We start from the raw sequence: 24868 nt of genomic DNA on the forward strand, positions 1-24868 counted from the left end.
TTGTGGTCTTATATTTTGGTACATGATGCTTGATTTAACTTTTGCAAATGCTTCTTTATGCACGAATCTGCTCTTCATTGAGATTCTGTTTGGTGGACATGGACTTCATCCATGAAATAAACTTGTGATGTTTTTTATTTTTGTTTTTGTTTTTGAGCTACTGTTTTATATAATTTCAAAGTCTCTATCAACGAGATTGGTTAAGTTGGTAAGAATCGTTCTCTACGCTAATCCAAAGTCTAGGTTTGGGCCTCATTACCAACAATCTCTTGTGGTGGGCAATTTGTAAAAATAAAAAAAAATGGGCTGAGATGATAACATGCTAAAAGATGATACATTTTTTTTGCTCGACAAGAAACGATAAGGTGGTATCTCACCACAAACGAATACAGAAATGCCACTTTGGACGTTGCTCCAATGACTAAAAAATTTGTATGAAATGATAAAAATTTGGACTATTTCTTGATCCATGCCCTATCTTTTAGCAAAGGTCATGCTACTTCCAATAATGCAGGAGGCTTGATAAAAATTTGGACTATTTCTTGATCCATGCCCTATCTTTTAGCAAAAGGTCATACGACTTCCAATAATGCAGGAGGTTTGATAAAAATTTGGACTATTTCTTGATCCAAGCCTTCAAACAAAAAACTTCAAAAGCAATACAAAATAATGCATCAAATATAGTAGAGGTATTTTTCGTTATTTTAACAGTGTTTTTTACTATTTTTTTTTCATACAGTTTTTTTTTTTTAATAAATAATTGGTATCTCACAATAAACTAGTAATAATGTGATTCAATCAGTTCTTCATTAAATATTATTTTCTCTATTTTAAACACATGTAAAACATCTTAAGATGTGTGTAATGCCGGTTATAAAAAAAGGTCTTACGCACGTAGATAATAATGTGATTAAATTAGTTGTCAAATGATTGTATTTTTTTTTTTAACAAACGATATTATCTACACTAAAAGGTGATGGGGTAGGCTTAGTCTCGCAATGAGCTAGCAATAATATGATTTAATCAGTTGTTTATTAAATATTTTTTTCTCTATTCTTAATATAAATTCAATAGAGACTTTTTCTTCTAGCATGAGGGATTTCTTTTAGCATGATCTAAGGTTATTCATTTACTTCAAATATTTGACTTTTTCTTTTGTCAATTTACTCATATAAATACATTCAAAACATGTAAGTCGCACGTAGCACGCGGTGATTCACAAAATGTCTTCTACATGCGCTTGAGCGCGTGCATGAAGGCTAGTTTTTCCAATAATGCACTGCAAGCTGAACTTTTGTTTTATGTATCCCTTAGAACAACTCCACCCATTAAGACGAAATATTAAATAACCTTTCAGAACTTTGACACCACCCTTTCATTTGATTGAATTTGTATTTCAATTTGAGGACCCTCAATATGCTCTGCCTCTGTTACTTTTACATATCACTTGTGAAAGTTTTGGAAGTTAACTTCAAAGTTCCTTCAAACGCTGTTTCAAATGTGGTACAAAAGAGAGAGAACCCACAAAGGAGAAAGTGAATTTGGTTCTTTCGTTTCGATGGGTAGAGTGGAGTGGAAAGATAGGTGTTGGTGCTTTTGGAGAAATTTTTCAGTGTGCCTGAAATACAGTACCTATATTATATGTCATTATACAAGTGGAGAGACATTTAAAATAAATTTTTTTCTCAATTTGTATAATAATGCATGGCATATCATTCCATCCGATTAATCTAAGCTGTGAACATAATAAGTCTTGAAAGATTTTCAAAGTGCCCGAAACCAAACACATTAAAAATTACGTAGAACTTACATCGTCATTTTTTATTATTAAAGATGCTCCGGCTATTTAGTGAGAAGAATAGGGTTAGTTCGAGCATCTTTTTGAATAAAAAAAATATATATTTGAGATGTACATTTCCATTTACATCTCAATTTATATAAAGAAAAAAAATTAAACTTAGAATTACATTCACTTTTCTCTCTTTAATTCGCAAGCCCACCTCCTAGGATGTGAAAGTAGGATGTAAATTCACATATTTATTTACATTTTGCGGCGAAGAATTTTACATCTTGCAGAGCAGAAAGCTTTTTGACCAATCAAAAAGTAAACTTTTTATTTTTAACATTTTGCATTTTCTATCGGATATAAATAATTTATTGCTAATCTGCTTGTACAGACTGAGTGTGTAATTATTTATAGCTTGGCGCTTTGTATAGTTTCGGAGATGCTCTTCAAAATGAATTAACTTCGAAGTGAGAGGTAACAGAGAGTCCATAAAAAATTTCATTTTAAGAAAGTCTTTTTAGCATTGATCTTACATAATACATAGAAATCTTGGTAAGAAAATAAAAAAACAAACACTTGGGTCTGACAACCTATGTTCTACGTTTGTATATTTTATGTAGATATTAATGAGAAATTGGAGCATTGATTTTTTTATTTTTTTTAAGTTTGAAAAGGTTTTTGATGGACTAGATTCTCGGCCACCAGCAGACCTGCCTGCCCTTAACTCTCTGCTTAGTCCAAAACATCGTACTTTTGTTTTAATTATATGATATTAGGGTTGATAGTTCAATGTACGGCTGAGACAAGTGACGGTGGCTTACTCTCGGCCACCCAGCAGATAGGCCTGGCATTTTGGACCCAACCCGTTAACCCGATCCGACCCAACCCGTTAATATTTATATTTGGGTGGATGCTTAACAGGTTGGGTCGCTAACGGGTGAACCCGTTAACAACCCGTTAAATAACGGGTCACTTTGGATCAACCCGTTAGACTAGTTAGGACCCGTTAACACCCGTTAGCACCCGTTAGTTGATGATATTTTAGTAATTTTAGTAAAGTCTTGATAACAAAAAATAAATTTTATGCAAAAAAATAATAATAATAATTGTTAACGGATGATAACGGATGAAACGGGTGACCCGTTAGCTTAACGGGTCGGATTCGGGTGACCCGTTAGCTTAACGGGTTGGATTCGGGTGACCCGTTAACTTAACGGGTCGGATTCAACCCGATCCAAACCCAATAAACCCGACCCGTTTACAGGTCTACCAGCAGATGTGCAGCCCTTACTCTCTGCTTAGTCCAAAACATCATACTTTTGTTTTATTTTTTGATAATACGGTTGATATTTGATCCAACAAAACCAAATCAAGACATTGCCTCGCAAGTTCCTTCTCCATGACCAGTGCACCACCAACCGAAATCTGATTGAATCCGAAGGGCAGATTCATGTCAAGTTGTATATTATGTTAATATACATGTTGATTACGGGCCCAAAACAGGTGAAAAAGTTAAAAAGGGAAATTGGTTCGAATATCCCTCATAGAAAACAGGTCCGGTCTTAAGACGTTCCCGAGCAAAAAAAAAAAAAAAAGACTTGACTCTTTAGTCAAACATGCCGCGATTACAGATGTTTTGGATACGCATGAATTTTTGGTCAAAATAATCCACTTGACTTCAGTAAAATGATGGAATTAAAATATGTAATTTAAAATTAATTTTTTTATTATATGCGATATTTTCTTTTAATCTATACTAAAATGAGAGAAAAATGATGTGACATTGAGACACGATGAGTTAAAGAAGAAGACTCAACTCAATAAAGCATTATACGACTAGCACAACTCAAAACTAGTTGATAATGTATGTAGGAGGCCAAAATCTTAATTAGTTTAAATAAAACTATACTTTCCTGGAGGTGGGTAGAATCTCTCCATATATATTGCGAAAACATAATCCAAAATGTGAGGTTTTACTTTGAGATTTAGATGCATTCAATTTATTTCATGCATGATATGGATATGGTAATTTAATGCAAGCATTAGAAAATGATAAACACACACCATTTTTCTCTTCATGCGCACCATTTATTAACCTTATTTGTTGTTTTTGTTTAATTTATTCAATTTTATTAACCTTATTTGTTGTTTTTGTTTAATTTATTCAATTTAATAGCAAAACATAAATAAGAATATTGAGAGGCCAAAAATAGTGTTTAAATTGAGTTCATACATCACTACATATGCATTATTGTAGAATTCCACTTAGATTGTGTTTGAACTTCTCTTTTAAATTTGTCATGTGTTCTATTATAGTGGCTAGGAAGAAGAAATCTTTCAATCTACTATAAATTTTAAAAGGGTTTCGTATTAGCACCTCATATGTTGTTGGATACATCTACATTAAAAGTTATTATTGAATAACTTATATACGATAATATGCAATGACAATTTCGATCTCATAAGTTTTTGTTTTAAATAAGTAACGACCAGAATAACGTGAATATGAATATATCTTAAACGAGAACATGTGAAGAAAAAGTATGATAATCTATTATAAGTAACCATCATTCCTAATTCACATCCATCTAATTTGTAAGATTTTCGTAACGAAATCATCTTCATCCAAGAGCCTTACTTCCATTACTTCATGCCAAAACCTATTCCTCTTCATTAATTTGCCTATCGAGACACTCTGTATCCTTCCCATTAGATGAACAACATGGATTAGGCAATGTATACAGCTTCCTGAGTTCCTGTAAAACCATAATATTCCTTTAATAATCTCATCCATCCCGAATTTCGATATTCGAAAAAACTGCTAATCGTATTTTAACTGTGTAACCCTCTCTGTTTCTCCCCTTGAATAACCTCTAAAACTACGCCATGTTTGAAAATTGGAGCTGAAGAAAGTGACTGGAAGTTTCAGCTTGTAAGAAAAAATGTGTGCGCACTAGAATGTAGGCGTAGTAATAGTAAACATACTTTTTCAAAAAAAAAAAAAAAAAGAACAAAAGTCGTAGGTATGAACCCAAAATTTGTAGCTTACTCATTAATAAAATTAAAATCTCTCTTTACATTAATAATTTTTGTAGTTTACTCATTTTAACTTATTCGTATATAAAGTTGGTTGTATTTGTGTAGTTTCAGTCTGTTAGCACCATGGTTTTATTTGTACAATTAACGTGATTTCTTGATCAAACATGCATGTATCTGAATTTTTTTAGGGGTTTTTGAACTTGAATCCGTGAAGAAGATTAAAATTTAATAAAAATCTGGTGTTAGATTGGATATTGATTTTAGTCATTTAATGTGTACTTAATTCAAATTTCTATTATAAAACAAAAATAGATATCTTATGTAATGTCATTACTTTAAATTTTAAATGTATTATTATACACATTTTAATTCATTAATTTTATTTAACTTCCTCTAATTAGTGTACCTAAACATCCATATTGTCACAGCCCGTCCTGGAATTTTAATTCCGAGGACGTGAAAAGACGAAAACGCCCTTAAACGGGATTAAGGTGCGTAATTTTGGTGTTTGTTTTACCTAAAATTTCTAAGCTATTGTTGTGTTGGACTTTAGGTAGGGTCCTATACCCTAATTTCCTCCCCATTTTCCGTAACCTTTCCTTCTCTCTCTTCTTCTTCCATTTCAGATTTTCACTCTCTCTCTCTTACTCTCTAACATACGGACTCACACACAAACCACAATCAAATCTCCACGAACGTCCAAGTTAAGACCACCATTGGAACCCTGAAGACTTCACGATCACGATGGTATCCATTTCAGGTAAGTTTTACTTCGGAAAACCTAGATTCTAAACTCCCCATGAAAGTGTACTGTTCATGAGCTTTGAATTGGTTGATTTTTAGGACAATCCAAGCTCATAGTGAGCTTAGTGAGGTCCCAAGGAAGCTCGGAGTGCTTCGTTGGAAGTTTTTGGACGTAAGAACACGGAGATCGACAAGTTCAAAGTTTGGCCGGAGCTTTCGAGGAATTTTCCGGCGAATCCCCGACGAGTTAGGCGTTGAGGTAGGTATCAATCTCTTCGTCTCGTCAAGTACTACAACTTTCCTTTTTGTTTCACTCAATTTCGTTGAGTATTGAAGAAGTTATACTCATTTGAAAAATACCCAGTTTCCGGCGACCTCCGAGGCTTTCGAGGCAGTTTACGGCCAAACCACGGCTAACTAGGTGTTGTGCAAGGTACCATTCTCTTTGTCTCTTCAAGGGCTACAACTTTCGTTTTTGAATCACTTGATTTCGTTGAGAAATGACAAAGTTATGGCAATTTGAAAAACTGCCCAGAAAACGGCCGCCGGAAAAACCAGTCCGGCGACCCAAGGAAGAAGAAGGTGCTACAGTAAAAATAAAAAATAAAAATAAAATTATTTTAAAAATATGTCGACGTCCGTGACGTCGAGTAGATCACTGTGGTATATTCATATACCCAATTTGAGCACCGTATGAGAAAGTTATTAAGGATTGTTGGTTAGGTGTTCGAATAACGTTTTATAGTTTTGGTGAAAATGTGAATTGATGATCCGACCGTTGGATCGTCACCAAAATTTGATACGTTGTAATACGTAATATTTGAGGATTATAGGAACTTACAGATTGGGAATCCGATTTGCGGATCTTCCGAAATTGGAGTTGTAAGTCCATAATATAGAATGTTAACCGTCACTTAGTTTTGGAAATTGACGGAGATCCGACCGTTGGATGGTAATGAAATTTTAGGATGTTGTCCTAGAGGTATAATGTGGACCTCTGGAAGTTATGGATTTAAAATCCGAGTGGTGGATCTTCCGGATCGAACTACGTAGTGACGTATTTTATATCAGTTATATATTCTATCGATATGAATTCTAAGGTTGGAATTGATTATTGTTTTAGGCGCCGATCGTCATGACGCCTTGGCGTATTGTGCTAGGGAGTTGTAGGGCGAACTCCAGGTGAGTGGGCAGTTTTGTTTTCCGTATACATATATACTTGCCGTTTTTCCAGAAATTGAAAATGCATGAAATTATGCTTTAAATGAAAATGTATAAAAGTATATGAGATATATTAGTTGAAATACCATGCATAGAAGTATGTGAAAAGTATATAGAAAAGTGAATCGAAATGCCATGCATGAAATGATATGAAAAGTATGAATTGAGATATGATGCATATGTATGAATTGGTGCTGTGGACGCACAGGTGAGTATCAGGTAAGTATATTACTGCTATGATGATGATGAGATATATTGAGCTCATAACCTGCACCTTGGTATTAGTGCTTATTATTATTCACCGCGTCGCATGCTCACCTTGGATCCAAGTAGATGCTAGTCGTACAGACCACCGGGGGTGGTTCCGACATGCCAGTCGTACAGACCATTAGAGGGGTTCCGACTGGTAGGTGACCTTAGATTATGTGCACAGATGATTGATGAGAAAAGCACTAGAGCATATTATTACACCATTAAGTCGTACAGATTACATTAGGTAATTCCGATTTATGTGCAGTGTAGTGCCGTACAGGTCATACTAGGTGACTCCGGCATGGCCGTACAGGTCACAGTTGGTGACTCCGGTTAGATGATATTTTGAGCTCTAGATTCAACCGTACAGGACCATTGTAGGGTCTCCGGTTGATTATTTTCTTTCACCTGATTTATGTTGATGCATTCATATTATACTGTTGAATTTAGACATGGCATGGCATAACTGATATGAAAAATGTTGAAAAAGTGAATTGAAGTTTTGAGATTATATATGTATATTTATATTTTACATTTCTGGGAAAGTATACAAGTTTTACGGAGAGGGGTTACAATGTTTTGAGAAAAGTTGGATTTGAAAAGATTTGTTTTACTGACCCACTCAATTTTGGTTTTACGCCCCTCCAGGTTCATGAATCACAAAGGTGTGGTGACTACGAGGAATTCGACGGTGTTCTGACAGATTGGACAAAATTAGGACTCACTTTCGGGTGTATCAACTTAGGAATTGTATCTTAAAGCTTCCGTACTGTGCAAATGGTTACGTCACTCTCACGTGACGGCCAGCATGCCCTCCTTCGGGACGGGGTGTGTCACATATCATAATATATTTTACTAAATTGGTGTACCGAAATGTCCATACCTAAATATATTGTAGTGAATTAGTAGCACATAAGCAAATATGTAAAAATGTAAGTGTACCAAAAATTCCGTACCTAAATATATTATATTAAACTAGTGTATTGAAATGTCGGTACCTAAATATATTATATTAAACTAGTGTACTAATGTACTGAAATGTCGGTACCTAAACATATTATACTAATCCAGTGTACCGAAATGTTTGTACCTAAATATATTGTAATAAATTAGTGGCACGTAAGAAAATATGCAAAAACATAAGTGTACTGAAAAATCTCTATGAAAATATTTTCTTATATAAGATACTTACCCTAATGAGATTAAAATTTATAATATTTTCATAAAATTTAATTTATGAACACTGATGTGAATTTAAACTAACCTAATAAATAGATTAATTCAAACCAAATTTACTCACAAGTGCACGAATCAATTGTAGTGGAAATATGTAAATACGAGATCGAATCCACCGGAGTTGATTTAACAATTTAATCCTATAACTATTACTTAACAAATTGAAATAAAGATTGGGTTTGTATCGAAGAATAATTAAAATTAACAATGCTTAAACAAAAATATGATTGAGAACAAATGTAAGAAAACACTAAGGCTTTGATTCCACTACTAATTGTCATAACCTAGTATCCAATTGTCAACTCATGAATTATCAAATTAATGAAAACAATTTCCGTACATATGTCTGTGGTCAGATACACATGCCAATAATTTTCCAAATAGATGTGAATTTTACTGTGGTCAGGCTTAAACTCAACTATTCCTACAGTCTCTATATCCATGGTCCGGTATACACAAACATGTAGGAATCCAATTAAGCAAAGTGAGAAACAAGTTAACCACTTATCAACTTGGTCACGTCAAACAAATAGCTAATTTTCTAGGAAGCCACACAAACCAATATTCGTCTACGGTCTGATCAAAATATAAGTTCATGGTTCTCATTCACAAAGCATCTATATAATCCAATTCATGGTCAGAAATAACTTCATATGCAAATAATTTCAATATCAAAATCCTAGGCTATGGTCAAGCACAAAGAACCAAACATCAAAATTACAATTCTACTAGTGAATGAAAATTAATCATCAATCTGAAATTCACAAATTAAACAATCAAATAACTAGAGTAATCATAATTAGGACTTCCTCTTAACCTTAGCTAAGAGTTTAGAACAGCATGAACGACGAATTCATAGTAGTTCTAAGAAGGAAATTTTACATAAAATAAAACTAGAGAAAAAGAACCAAATTGTTGCCGCACAGCGCCCCTGCTCTCTGTTTCACCCCAGAAGAAGAAAAAAAACCCCTCTTTTTGCTGCTGCTTTATCCTTTTATAGGTTGCGTGAGAATTAATAAGAATCAAAGCCCTACATGTCAAGCCCACTCCATGTCTGATTTAGTTTCCTTCCGAATCCCTTTATCAATGCTAAACTCCAACTGGAATAGGAAAGCAAAAACATCTTCCAACACGTCAAAACTATTTCCTTTTCCATCTCACTCTAATCCTCCTATTTCTTTTGATCCCATGCCAAAATTCAATTTGATTAAAAATCAAGAATGCCCAGTCCATCTCCATGTACTCAAAACCACACGAATTAGAAGTAAAATTTGTAAAGTACTTTCCCATCTTTCTCTCTGCTTTCGCTTGACTAAGACTCCAAATGTGGCATGAAGAAATTGCATCCACTCTCACCGCTTAGTTTGTCGGTTGAAGTCCCTCATCTGTGGTTAATGACAAAGCCCACACCACCGCTTAATAAAATAATAATTGATTAACTGGATGAAGCCAATGCGATTAGGAAGACTAAAACGTATAGAATGTGTTAAGACCATGTTAAATTCCACTTTTATCAATAAGCATCCTAATCCTTATAAATTACAAAACTAAAGTAATTTACACAAAATAGTCTGAATGAGGCACTAACAAATATAAATAATAAGGTAACAATTGTAATAAATACGTGTCTATCATACAACATAAAATATAAATAAAAAGGAGAGAAATTGAATACATATGCTGACATTAAATAGAGTCTAGGGACTAAAATCAATTTTTAATCTTATATAAGACATTTTTCTAAAATTCATCTTAAAATCTAGTTTTCCATTTTTTTTTACTATTTATATGTGCATATAAATAGTTCCAAGCAGTATCATAAATTAATGTGCATATTTTAAAATGTTCAATTTGCATTATTGGTGTACATTACTATTTATGACAACAGAATATTAAAATCATGGTAAGTGGGCAGCCAGCCAGTCCTTGCCGCCGAAATACTAAACGGAAAAGGCACTCTATTAAGTGTAATGCTAAGAAGATTAAATTTGTAGAAAATTTAAAAAAAATTAAAGGACATGAAAGTTGATAATTGGTTTATTATTTAAACATTGATAAATATGCTTATTTCTATTGGTGGCACATCAGTTTGTTTGTAAATTTAGTCTCTTTAGCATTACTCTTTCATTAATCGATAATAATAAACTGCTACAAAGTACTGTTTAATTAAATAGTAAACTCTCAAACAAACCCTAATAAGCAAAATATTAAAAATACCTTAAAATCTCAACACTCCTTATCAAACTTTTGACGATATATGACATGAGTTTGTTTACGAACATATGCGGATACAAATCTTGTCAACCAGCATACTGAGTAACTGAACTGGACTGGAACGAACTGACGAACATGCAGATTCCATAGTAAATATGGTCAATACTTTCGGTGTTTTAGTCCCAACAACTGCAAGTTGTTTCTTATTATCGTATAGCGTTATGATTTTTTTTTCTGTACTTTTCTTTGTCTCTCTCATCTCTTAGTTTATAGTTATACCAAGGAAAAATTAGTATCTGGTCCCTAGTTCTTACTGTTCATTGACTAAGACCTTATTAGTTCTCAAATTTTGATTCAAGTCCCTAACATTAATGTGATAATGAATTTACATGTTTATTATATAATTTTTTAATATAAAAATTAGTAATTAATTTAGGGTTTAATACTCACACCTCTATTAAACTTCTAATTAATTTTCAATTCAAACATTTCCAAAATAATAAAAAATTAAATTAAATTAAGTTTGTACCTATTAGTTTTTTTTATATATAAAAAGATTCTCAATTTTTTAATCTTAAATGTACCCATTCATATAATTTTTCAATTTTTTAATCTTAAATGTACCCATTCTCAAATATATCAATTTGTTATATGTAAAATGTACCCTTTTTTAATATAAAATCCCTTAAAAATTTTTAATCCATGTTTAAACTTATATGGGTACATTCTTTTTCGTTGATTTGAGAATGTATCCATGTTTTGGTACAATAACTTTTTTTTGTTAATTTTGGTTAATGTACCCATACATATATGTGTACACACACACACACACACACACACACACATATACAATAGAGAGTATAATTTATATTTTATTATTTTTAATCCCGTAAATTATGGATTTTATTTAAAATCTCATTAATATAAACAATTACAAATTTCAATTTTTAATTTTTAATTTAAAAAAATATAGTAACTTATATTATTACATTAATGTTAGGGACCTCAATCAAAAACTAAAAACTAACAAGGTTTCAATCAAAGAATATTGATAGCTATAGACCACATCCAAAGTGTCCCTTATACCAATCACAAATAAAAAATATGCCACAAAAAAATTGTGCATTATATGCAACAGTTTTTCCCCTCACATAGAGAACTCCCAATATATTAGAATGAGACGTCACCTAAACTACAAAAACAAACCTAGTTATTTGCTAATTTAATTAATACAGAGTCCAGTTTTCTCAGCTTATTATTAAGACAAACCCTTGCGATTCTTCTCATGATCCCAGAGCTTAATTAGAGCTTGCAACAAAAAGCTGCTTTAATATTCTATTGTTTTTTTCTTTCTTTTTTTGGACGAAACTTTAATATTCTTTTGTTAATGTCTCAAAATCTTACAATAACGCATGCATAATAAGCAGGGACTCCAAACCAAAGATAACGTGCACAATCTTATTAATTAAATGAAAAACCAAAGTCAATGGACTAGCCTTACATATGTGGACCCTCCAATCCAAAGACTTTTATTTTTATGTATGTGAAATGAAAAATAATCACAAAAACTGTGATCGTGAAATGATTATTTGACTAGGTAGAAAACTCAGCTGCAGCAGGGGTGTGTATACACCGGTTATCCAGTACTCGCTCGCATCACGTGAAATGCATAACCAATGAATGAATCATTTTATGCAAGTATTTAGCTTGTAATAGATTCACTACGCAGCACGGCTGTCTCGACTGTAAGTCCCGGTCCTATTCCAATTACAACACCCCATTCCAAACCTTCACCAGTTGTAGCTTTGCCTTCTTCAATCGACTTCTTTCTCATCTCATCCAAAATAAAGTGGACAGATGGAGCTCCCATGTTGCCATACTCACTCAACACATGCCTTGTTGCCCTAAGTTTCCCTTCCTTCAAACCCAATTGCTCCTCCACCTGGTCTACAATAGCGGGCCCACCAGGGTGCACACTAAAAAACAAGGAGTTCCAATCCTTATTCTTTCCGTCAACTTTTTCAAAAGTCTTAGTCAGAAAATCCACAACATTTCCACCAACAAATTTGGGGACTTCTCCTGATAAATAATAATTAAACCCCATTTCACGAATGTTGGCCACGACACCATGCTCTGAATTAGGTATGATCGTCTGTCTGCATGCCACGATTTCAAACAGTGGACTCTCAATTTCAGGCTCTGGATTGGCCCCAACAATCACAGCAGATGCTCCATCAGCAAAAAGAGCTTGCCCCACTAGTATGTCTAGGTGGGTGTCAGTGAGTCCGTGGAAAAACACGGTTGTGATCTCTGCGCACACCACAAGGACGCGTGCACCCTCATTGTTCTCTGCGAAGTCCTTGGCCAGGCGAAGGACAGTTGCACCAGCATAGCAGCCAGCTTCGTAGATCATGGTTCTGGTGACGGATGGGTTAAGGCCGAGAAGCTTGACCAATTGGAAGTCAGCACCTGGCATGTCAACGCAAGAAGCTGTGCAAAAGATGAGGTGGGTGATCTTTGAGATAGGTTGGCCCCACTCTTTGATGGCTTTCAATGCTGCTTCTTGCCCTAGCTTTGGGACCTCAGGGTTCAACATGTCTTGGCGCACATCAAGTGATGGGGCTCCATAGGTATATATGCTTGGGTTAGCCTTTAGAATCTCTTCTGTTAGGTACAAGTAACGCTTCCTTGTTCTTGATTTCTCACCTGTTCAATAGTAAATTAAGACTTTTGTTAGGTTAGGTTCTATATCCTTAAAACACTAATAAAATGAGATTCTGGGTCAAAATACAATGTCATTTGTAAGTTTCTCTTAGCACGACATAGTAGTAAAGTATCCTTATAACATAAATTAACATCATTTATTTTGACATGAACACGCCCGTTGGTATCGGGATGTTATTCACTTTAACCTCATAACAAGATAGAATCATAGTATACTAAGATCAATTGGTATTCCATAGAGAGGTCAAAAACCTTACATATTGTAAGATAATTTCATGCATGATATGTTTTTGTTACAATATAAAAATATATGGTATCATGTATATCATGCATGTATTATACACTTACATATGCGATCGAACTTCTCTCTTAAATCCGTTCTGTGCTCGTTTTTAGTGACTCGAAACAAGAAATCAGGATAGTCCTCTTGGTAGTAGACATTTGGTGGATTTGCAGTGCCAATGGCTAGGATTTTGGCATGTTGAGGCTCTACTTGATCCTTAACCAAGGGCGCCATTAAAGATATAGCAGATGGAATTGGGATTAGTTAAACCTTGAAAGAGAGGGGGAGTTCAAAGGTTGCAGTAAAATGAAAGCCACTACTCCGTTCCTTATATAGCAATCAGATCGTTAGTTGTGGAATCTTTCAAGGTTAGTGGCTTTCATATTTTATGGGGATGGCTGCTTGTAAGGAAGGAAGATGATCCACAGGGGTTTTTTCTTTTGTGGAATATTATAAGGATAGTGGCTTCAATATTTTATGGGGATGGCTGCTGGAATTTAAGGGAGAGAAATGTCAAGGAGGTTTTCTCAAAAGTGAGATTTTTCGTGGACTCTTTGACACCTCATATTTTTTAGACAATATTTTTTATAATGTTTAATGCAATTTTTTAATCTATAAAGTTTTTTAATTTTAAGTAATTAATTATAGGGGTAAATACGTTAGAGAGTAATATGAAAGTAAATTAGAACTTCAGGAAACATAAATTAAAAAATTTGAATAAATTTTGTGAAAAAATGATAAAGTATTGTCAAACGGTCATATGACTTTAGATGTGAGTGATTTTTTTTAGTTATGATATTTTAGAGAATATATAAAAGATAAACGGTTGGATCGTTAAAATAAATTACAGAGTAAGCCTCCCAATAACTTATGTCAAAATATGTCTCCGAAACACCCCATATTGAAAACATGACTTCCATTTGTGTCAAAGCGTGGGTGCCCGGCGCTTTAAGATAAGTAATGTACACACATTTTTTCTTACAACTTGAAACTTCCAGTCACTTTCTTCTGCTAATAATAACTGTTTTTATTTTGTTATATTTTGGTAGTTTTGGTCTGTTGGCATCACTAGTCTATTTCGTAAACCAAACCGGATATCTTGATAAAAAATGGCATGTATCCGACTTTTTTGCCTTATATGAAAATGTTACGACCACAGAATATTAAAATCGTGGTAAGTGGGCAGCCAGCCAGTCCTGTGGACTTGTAAGAGAACGAAAAACCTAGAAAACAAAGAAAACCCTGGCCGCCGAAAAAGAAAGGGAAAAGAATTGAAATAGTAAACTGAAAGGCATTTTTTTAATCGATAACGACAAACTAATACAAAGTACTGTTTAAATAAAAAGTAAAAGAAACGTCCACGAAGCTTGGAATTGAACTCGTGCTAGGACAACACTAAACACTAGAATCATTCAAAAACAACTGCTGTGTAAGGTGGTGTCTTTCAATCGATGTTGTTGTTGTTGTTGTTGTTGGGGTGGGTTGCCTCTTTTTGGGACTTCGTATTCGGTTCTTCATTCTTTGTTGTAGTGTACTTGGTTTTTTTTGGATTGATTTATTAGCTTTTCTTATCTAATACAAGTTACTTTCGTTACCAGAAAATAAAGAAACTTGCTTCCATAAATATATGTTCATCTAGCCTTGTTTGACCAAATTTCCCTTTACTTAAATGCACAACATCGATAGTTCTATGTAGATATGTCCATATTCTCTATTAGGCCAGGCCAAGGTGGATAGACTCGATGCGCCAACATTTCCTTTACTTAAATGCACACATCAATTGTCCAGTTTTAAATCGAAATTGAACCGTTAGGATTCTAAACTGCTAATATCGATTAAAAGATTAACAGTTGGAATAAAAAAAAAATTCTATTTTTAGAGAGTTTCCTTTGCTCTTATTCATCTCTCAATAGATATTTCTCTAATATTTATAAATAAAGACTAAACTTGAAGCTAAATAAGATTTGTGCTTATCACCTCATATTATTCTTGGGACATTATGGATATTCACATGTCCCCAACTCCTTGCTGTTTGTTTCTACCTCAATTCCACAAATATATGCAAATGTTCAAGTCTTTGCATCCATCCGATAGTCAGATTCGTCATCCGTACTACAATTTTGAATTTTCTCCCGTCGAATTGGTTTGTCTCTGTCTGTAGAGTCTTGGGTACATGCAATTTCGCACGCACAACGTAGTTGCTTAAGGGATGATCTAATACCACTTGCAGTTGGCCCTATGCAGGTGACATTGTACATCTCCCCACATTAATCAAATCCTAAATCCCTCCCTCCTACCGTGGCAGAAGAGTAACTTATATGAATCAGGACGTGATGTGGTGATGAATCAATTTCATGTTAGTTCTTTTTCGACAGAATTTGTAAATTTATAAGTTGTGCAAGATGTATTTGAATTCTATATTAAGAATAGTTGAGAAGAATGATTCTTTAGAGATAGGTGCTTGCAAATTTTCTTAACAACACTCACCTAATTTTAAACGATGAAATAAAACTCAAATTTCGAATAAGCCGGCATGTAAAAGGTAAGTGGCCTATTATTACAAAATAGACGGAAGGTCTTATAACACTACCCAAAAGGACAATTGGACTAATACTCCCATATTTTTAATTCAATGTCTAAAGTTTCAGTTGGGCCAAAATTTAGAAGAACACTTACATGAAATGAATTCACTACCACATGACGTCTCGGTCTAATAATGCAATATCATGAATTCTCTCTAAAAACGTCTTAGTAATGGTGAATCAAAGTAAGCCACCGTTAATTGTCCCAGTAGTACATTTTTCTAGCTTATAATAACTTGAAAATTTGATGTAGGAATTTGTTTCCAATTCTTTTGGTCATATGTACATGAAAAGTCTTTCTTCTTGAAAACGTGCATGGAAGTTATTTCAATCTTTTTTTTTTTATCTTCTTGAAAAAGTGCATTTTTTATAATTATAAAATATTGAATTATTTATCATAATACAATGGATGAACAAAAAAAAAAAAAAAAAAAAAACACAATCCAAAACCTCAATGTAAATATAACCATCAAAAGGTCCATCTATGTAGTTCTGCTTAAAAATATCACAAGGAATGAAAGAAAAAAAAAGTAGTAGGCCTTGATGAAAGACCATTCAAAAAGAAAAATTTACACGGGACAAAATTTCAAGATTGAAACCGTAACATCATGATAAGAGATATTTAGGCCATCTCCAACTGATCCGGCCAGAGCGTCATAGGGCTAAAAATAGCCCAAAATGACACGAAAACTGTCTCCAACCGAGGGTTAGGCCAAACGGCTCGTGGACCCCATCGGGCCAAAAACACCAAATCAGGCCAACCGGCTGGCCCAAATGAGCCAGCCCCGAGCCGGCCCAAAATTCAAATGATGACGCTAGTAGCCGTTGGATTTGAATTTTTTTTTTCCGAAAAAAATTTTAAAAAATAAAATAAAAAATTCTAATTTTTTCTTATAAATACCTAAGCTAGCCGTAGTTTTTAAGTCGTAGTTTTTAATATTTAAGTTGTAGTTTTTGAATTTAAGTTGTAGTTTTTAAATTTAAGTTGTTGTAGTCTTTAAATTGAAATAATAAATTATGTTTGGCCCTGGCCCCTTGGCCCCCTCGGTTCGAGATGGTTTTTGGTCACAAGGTTATGTTTGGCCTATGGCCATTTAGCCCCTCGGTTGGAGATGGTATGAAATATGACCTAATACTATTCATTAAAATATAATTTCTTGGAGGGCTATAAGGCTAAAGAGAGCCCTCTGGCCCTCCTTCGGTTGGAGATGGCCTTAGTGCTAGCACTTTTAAACTACCATAACACATTTCCTCTAATTTCAAAGGGAACCTAAAATGTCCAATATATACGATATTATCTACATTAAAGGATAGGAGAGAGGAGGACTAAGTCGTACAATTGGCAGATCATAATAATTTGGTTCGATTTTTCGTTTTCACTTACTAGATTGTTATACTAAGTGGTGATATAATGAAAGCAATAACTATGTTAATTCTAACTTATTTTTTCTAACCACCTTAACTCCACCACTTAAGGAGACCCTGAGAAGGTTTGGAAGTACGACTATTCGTGTATGTACACCTCCGGAAAGCGAGCTAAAATACATGACAAAAGAGGTTCGTCTTCAATATTATGCATCTTAGTATTACAAGTATTTTAGCTGTTAAATTTGATTTTCATTATTGTTAAATTTTTTATTTTTAATCTCATCCATTTATTTTACATATCACTAATTATGCATACCATTGAGAAATAATTGTGACAAAAGAGAAAATAATATATCGAGAAGTTGATTCCAGAACTGTTGTAGCTAGGTTTTTTTTTTTTTTTTTTTTTTTTCAAACTTATGTTGTAACCTTTTGGGGTGAGTTGTGAGCCATGTCCCGAGTAAATCAAGCAAGCTGAGATACAAAAAGTAATTGGTTATGTAAGCAGCTTGGGGTAGACCTATGTTGATGTACAAAATCAGTGAGGATTTTGGTACAACAGAAAGTGTTAAGTTTATGACCTTCGTTAGATTGCTTCGGTCACTAGTATGGATAAGAATGTAAATTGATAGAGATAGGGAAGCAAACACAAGATGTACGTGGTTCACCCAGATTGGTTACGTCCACGGAGTAGAAGAGTTCTCATTAATTGTGAAGGGTTTACACAAGTACATAGGTTCAAGCTCTCCTTTAGTGAGTACAAGTGAATGATTTAGTACAAAATGACATTAGGAAATATTGTGAGAAAATGATCTCTATTTATAGAAGAGAGTTTCTAGTTTCATTCTAACATTGACACGTGTCGTGTTGTGATTGGTTTCTGATGTTGACACGTGTCGCGCTATAATTGGCTTCTGATGTCGACACGCATCGCGCTGTGATTGGCCTCCTGGTTGGAGGGAAACTCTTCTAGGTCCTTGACGGTATAACGTTGACCGGTGCTCAGTAGTTTCGATATTGGTCAAGTATAGTACAAACAAACTAGATCCTTCGTGTATATAACAGAACAGAGAATGTTTTCTGTTTTCCCCAGGCCAAGAGATGTTAGAGGAAGCCTAATGTGGACGGACAATTTGTTACTGTTTGTGGTCTAAAATTTCAACTTCTACTTCCAACATAGTATGTTAATAAAAACTTAAAATAATATATTAACATGTGCATGGTACGTAGGATGGCTTCCTCGTATATTGTCATATATATTTTATGTACTTTACTATATTGAGTTGAAACTTTCTATTGGACGAAACTGGGTAGTGGAAACTGTAAACGTACGTTGGGGTCGAAAAAGAAAATATCCTAACCTTGAAGATTCCAAATTTGGAGTGCCTGCTGCTTACCGGAACCCTCTTTGCTGACTTTTTCAATCTGGTTAAGAGTCGACCCTCCACTAGAAATCACGAGTTGAATATTATGTGTGCATTAAAATATGAGATATTTTGGATGCGGTCCTTAATTTTTAACATTCTTTTATTAAAACCTTAATATTATTCAAAGTTTGATCAAGGTCCCTTGACTTTGTACACCTCATTATATTACTATTAATATTTATATTTTTGTAGTTTTGACATTAATTATTTGATATTTTATGAGATTTATAATCCTATAAATTTAAAATCCCTCATTATAATACTATTAGAAACGGTTACAATAAAAAAATTCAAACATTTTGATTGAATAAATGGATAAAAAATATGTAAAAATAAGAAATAATAAATGGCAAAAGAATGTATCCATAGTGTTAAAAAAATTGGTACATTTTACAAAAAAATTGGTACATTTCACATATAACAAAGTGGTACATTAATAAAGAAGAATGGGTACATTAGAAATAAATTAGGGTACAAATAAAAGATTAAAATTTATGAATACAAATGAATTTTTAAAAATATAGTCGCTAAAAGAAATTAGTACATGGGTACAAAATAAAATAAAAAGAAAATACTACAAATTTAAAAAAAAATGTTACAAATTAAAAGTGGGTACAAACTAAAAATATAAATATATGATACAAAGTTTAGGCATAAAACATAAATATACCATATGTAATTTTTCTATTATTGATTAAATATACAATGTCACGTGACAGTATATACATGGGTACAAACACAAATAAAACTTTAAAAAATATGGGCACAAAAAGGAACTAATTTATGGGTACAAATTAAAAATGAAAAGAAAATTGGTACAAATTAAAAAATATTTGCAAATTAAAAATAGGTACAAACTAAAAATAAAATTATATGATGAAAAAATTTAGCCATAAATATAAATATACTAATTGTAACATTTTTAACATTAAAGGAATATATTTAAAAATAAAAATATTTTATTATTCAAATAATTAATGATGTTATTAATACCCAAGGACCTTGATCAAAAATTGAAAATGAATAGGATTTTAATCAATGGAGTAACAAAAAGAAGGATGTTAACCTAATTTTCCCTTAAAATATATCCTAACCTTGAAGATTCCACAAGTTAGTAGGATCTGTGATTGCTATATAAGGAATGGGTTAGTGCCATTCATTTTATCGCAACCTTTCAACTCCCCCTCTCTTCCAAGTTTCAACAAATCCCTACTATATATCTGCTCTTTAACTTGCTTAATGGCGCCTTTGGTTAACATTCATGTAGAGCCTCCACATGCCAAAATCCTAGCCATTGGCACTGCAAATCCACCCAACATCTACTACCAAAAAGACTATCCTGATTTCTTGTTTCGAGTCACCAAAAATGAGCACAAAACATATTTAAGAGAGACGTTCGATCGCATTTGTAAGTATAATTTTTATAAGCACTACTCGTGCACATTTATACTGCACATGCACGAGATTACCTTATATTTATATGTAGGAAGAAAACATATCATGCATCAAATTGTATGAAAGTTTTTTAACCTCTCCATGAATTGACTTTGATCTTGAGTTGCAAACTATAACTCTACCAAATTATGAGCTAAAATGAATCACATCCCGGACTCAACGCGCCACACGACGTGTTCATTTCAAAAGATACATTGTTATTAACGGAAGAAAATAGTCACTTTAGACATGTTACACAAATTAAATTGTGGCATCTCGGTCCAATAGTACATTATCATATGTAAGTTTTTCTTCAAATTACATTGTATTAGTTGATGCACAAGGATATAAAACATGTCCTAACTTAATTACTAATTAACAGGTGAGAAGTCAAAAATAAGGAAGCGTTACTTGTATCTAACAGAAGAGATTCTAAATGCTAACCCGAGCATATATACCTATGGAGCCCCATCACTCGATGTGCGCCAAGACATGTTGAACCCCAAGGTCCCAAAGCTAGGGCAACAAGCAACATTGAAAGCCATCAAAGAGTGGGGCCAGCCCATCTCAAAGATCACCCACCTCATCTTTTGCACAGCTTCTTACGTTGACATGCCAGGTGCCAACTTCCAACTGGTCAAGCCCTCGGCCTTAACCCATCTGTCACTAGAACCATGATCTATGAAGCTGGTTGCTATGCTGGTGCGACTGTCCTCCCCCTGGCCAAGGACTTCGCAGAGAACAACAAGGGTGCACGCATCCTTGTGGTGTGCGCCGAGATCACGACCGTGTTTTTCCACGGACTCACTGACACCCACCTTGACATACTGGTGGGTCAGGCTCTTTTTGCTGATGGAGCATCTGCTGTGATAGTTGGGGCTAATCCAGAGCCTGAAATTGAGAGGCCGCTGTTTGAAATCGTGGCATGCAGGCAGACGATCATACCTAACTCAGAGCATGGTGTAGTGGCCAACATTCGTGAAATGGGGTTTAATTATTATTTATCGGGAGAAGTCCCTAAATTTGTTGGTGGAAGTGTTGTGGATTTTCTGACTAAAACTTTTGAAAAGGTTGACGGAAAGAATAAGGACTGGAACTCCTTGTTTTTCAGTGTGCACCCTGGTGGGCCTGCCATTGTAGACCAGGTGGATGAGCAATTGGGTTTGAAGGAAGGGAAGCTTAGGGCTACAAGGCATGTGTTGAGTGAGTATGGCAACATGGGAGCTCCATCGGTGCACTTTATTTTGGATGAGATGAGAAATAAGTCGATTGGGGAAGGCAAAGCCACAACTGGTGAAGGTTTAGAATGGGGTGTCGTGATTGGAATCGGATCGGGACTCACTGTCGAGACAGCCATACTGCGTAGTGAATCTATTACATACTAAATACTTGCATGGAACGGTGTACACTGATTATGTATGCGAGAGAGTATAATTTGGAGGGCTTTGTTTGTTCCTCTTTTTTCTATGTAGTATGTTGCTTTGTCTGTTCTTGCTTTTTCTGTCCATGTCTATGTCTGTTAAAAAAAAAATGTATGTTGCTTCTGCATGAGGTAGAAGCAGCTTGCCGCCGCTGAACTTTTGCCAGCAACTACCGGCGTGACAGCCATGTAGGAACCAAAACGGAAGAGGATTTACAAAGAGTCAAGCACAACCAAAATAACCCCACAAAAAAAAAAATAAAAAATAAAAAAATCCACAGCAAAAATCAAACCTTCGAGCCCTGCAATTGACCAAGTGATCTAGATCCATACCCCCAACCACCACACTTACGAGAAGAGAACCAAGTTGACACAACATGGATGTGGGGAGGGCTAAGGGGATGTGTAAAACACCCTTACTGCGACGGGGCGACATAACACTAGCCCAAATTTCTCGGCATGTTGTGTTGAAGCAAAGTGCAGTGGGGTAGAGATCTACATCCCAAATTGAGTTCAAAACTTGAAGATCTGATTTTTGGTAGGGATCGAAACTTCAACTTTCATTGAACAAGGAAAGCAGATACAAATTCTTTAATGAGCTAAGTTACGATTGATAGTTATAAAGCTTATCTCCCAGCTTAACCAACCGATTGACAACAAACAACTAACCATGGTTTACAATAACCCAACTAACAATTAACCGAGGTTACATATATCGACAAACTATTAACCCACAGTAAGAAAAATACAAGTAAAAATAACTAATATTGACCTACCAATAGAGGAATGCCAACTGGCATCCTACTATTTTTTAACACATGTTTTATTTATTTAAAAAAATAGTGGATATGTTACTAATTTTTCTTGAACTTTAGAAAACAAAAAATATATAACACATTTTTATTGGGTCAAATTTGAAAGTGAGTACGTAAAATACTTGAGTATTATCTATTTCTTCAAGTCCAAACTTTAAGTCTAAGTTCCCCATACGAATTCATCAATGAAATCAAAAGCAGGGCAAGATAGTGAACTGGAGCCAAGACTCACGAGTGTGCAGCCATATGTTTAAAACTTGAAGTTGCTCCTATAATTATGAATAGAGATGTTTTTCAATATCTTACAGTCTGGAGCCAACGAATTGAAAATTTTTGAATCGCTCATTTAAATCTCATGATCTCGTTACTACATTTCACTAGTCCACTTTGCACAAATTTAAGGTTCATATTTTTCTCTTCCTCACTTGAACGATCTAGATCTGTCCGTTGGTTTGGAACTGCGAGATCTAGAGAATCTGAACTCCTATACTACCGGAGAGACAGGTCGCAAGGATTTTAACTTGACACGTGTGATAATATCATTGGCCCGAATAAAATTTTGTGTTTTATTTAGTACACAAGCGATCCGAATCACTTAAGTCTACTTTGTTGTTGTTCTTCCTGGGGATCTGCCAGCCTGCCACCACAAATCCCCTCTCCCCCAATCGCCGATCGTCCCCAACTACTCCGGCTATTTCTCCGATAAGGTACGCCTCTCATACATATCTGACGTCATCGTCATCGTTTTCGTCGTCATGGTAGTTCGGTTTTGGGATTTTGGGAATTAGGGTTAGGGCCACGCTATGCCGTCTGTCTGAATTAGATGAATTTTCATATCGAAAAATTGATTTGTTTTTCGAGTGATTATTTCACTTTTCAATTGTTTTCCTAAACCCTAATATTTGACTGATGAAATTACTGTAATTTGATTATTATCAATTGGAATATAGTATTACTTTCTTTGAGTTAATTGAAGAATATTTGCAGAAATGTTTGAGGTTATTGAAAAATAATTGTAGAAATGTAAGAGAGTATTGAAAAATGTTTGGAATTAGGGTTATAGAAATGCTTGAGATTAATAGTGAAGCATTGTCTTAGCTGAGATTTTAGTAGCAAGTTCGATCATTTGAAACAAGAAACTATTTAGATCTAAAACATGATAAGAGCTTTAAATCATGTAAAGTGGGGTTATGTAAAATAGTTTTTCGGTGCAGGATCGGAAGTTTCTAAGTAGGTTTGGCAGATTGACTTTGAAATCGTTATGTTTGTAATATACCGTACTCTGTATCTTGTCATTGTTGGAATCTCGTCGTCTCTTTTTTTTCTTTTTCTTATTGTTGTTCTGACTTTGCAGAGATTGTAAGAATGGCTTCGTTCCGAGCATTCTTGAACAGTCCAGTTGGTCCAAAAACAACTCACTTTTGGGGACCTGTTGCGAACTGGGGATTTGTTGCTGCTGTATGCTTCAGCCCTATGATTTCTTGCATAGAATGTATTTGAATTGAAATGCAATTCATGCATTTGTGACTAATTTGATCATACGGGTTTGATTTAATAGGGATTGGCGGATATGAACAAACCTCCAGAAATGATTTCTGGCAACATGACAGCAGGTCCAAAATAACTGGTTTTGAAAGATGTAGCTTAGTTTCAGTATCTAGTATGTGGCAGGATTATAACCGGGTTTGAATTTGTTTCTGCAGCAATGTGCGTTTATTCAGCATTGTTTATGAGATTCGCATGGATGGTACAACCTCGCAACTATCTTCTTTTGGCATGCCATGTCTCAAATGAGACTGTCCAACTCTATCAGCTCTCTCGCTGGGCGAGGGGTCAGGGGTAAGTAGCTAGCTGGTCTCGTCATCAATTTCAGAAAATCAATGATATATCTGTATTCAATTTAGTTGAGTTGTCAATTGCCATAACTTCTGACCTTCTGTGTCAAAATGAGTTAGCCTAAAACGCGCGAGGTTTGTTCTTGTTTACTTGCTTTATGATAGGTACTTGGCCCCGAAGAAAGATGAAGCTGCATCCGAGTGATTTGCTGCTGCTTTCATTCCCTTGCTCGTTCATTGTTTTTGTTGTGATTTTTACCGAAGACAGTGTTGATCTCGTTTAGGACGCATATGATACAGTTTGCTTTTGATATTACCTGAGCATGTGGCCTTTTTTTGTTCATAATTGGTTGTTTTTAGTCAATTGTGTACCAGATGTCTCAAGCATAAACCAGTCGCTACTCGTTTCGACGGTGACGTTTGAAAGTAATAAGGAATTTCACGATGATGAATTCTAAGGCACTGAATATTGGTTCCGAACTTCAGAT

General features: G+C 34.5%; 2 protein-coding genes, 1 long non-coding RNA gene and 1 pseudogene across 3 annotated transcripts; 3 read left to right on the top strand and 1 right to left on the bottom strand.

Moving 5' to 3' along the window:
- The first annotated feature begins 5687 nt into the window (after positions 1-5687).
- Positions 5688-7827, top strand: LOC139191373 (uncharacterized). Its single transcript, XR_011575404.1, has 4 exons — positions 5688-5828; positions 5934-6002; positions 6693-6751; positions 7691-7827. It is a non-coding gene; the product is annotated as an uncharacterized lncRNA (long non-coding RNA).
- Positions 7828-11931: 4104 nt separating this feature from the next.
- LOC103418590 (4-hydroxycoumarin synthase 1) lies at positions 11932-13818 on the bottom strand. The gene is made up of 2 exons (XM_008356699.4): positions 13565-13818; positions 11932-13198 (listed from the first exon to the last, which is right to left on the bottom strand). The coding sequence occupies exons 1-2, from the start codon at positions 13731-13733 to the stop codon at positions 12195-12197; spliced, it is 1173 nt and encodes a 390-aa protein (XP_008354921.2). The 5' UTR covers positions 13734-13818; the 3' UTR covers positions 11932-12194.
- Positions 13819-20066: 6248 nt separating this feature from the next.
- LOC114820822 (4-hydroxycoumarin synthase 1-like) lies at positions 20067-21814 on the top strand (annotated as a pseudogene).
- A 936-nt stretch (positions 21815-22750) lies between these two features.
- LOC103455024 (mitochondrial pyruvate carrier 1) lies at positions 22751-24842 on the top strand. Its single transcript, XM_008394618.4, has 5 exons — positions 22751-23252; positions 23900-24003; positions 24104-24158; positions 24249-24384; positions 24546-24842. The coding sequence occupies exons 2-5, from the start codon at positions 23911-23913 to the stop codon at positions 24583-24585; spliced, it is 324 nt and encodes a 107-aa protein (XP_008392840.1). The 5' UTR covers positions 22751-23252; positions 23900-23910; the 3' UTR covers positions 24586-24842.
- Positions 24843-24868: the final 26 nt, after the last annotated feature.

This window comes from Malus domestica, chromosome 14, assembly GCF_042453785.1.
Source record: "Malus domestica chromosome 14, GDT2T_hap1".
NCBI classification, from domain to species: domain Eukaryota; kingdom Viridiplantae; phylum Streptophyta; class Magnoliopsida; order Rosales; family Rosaceae; genus Malus; species Malus domestica.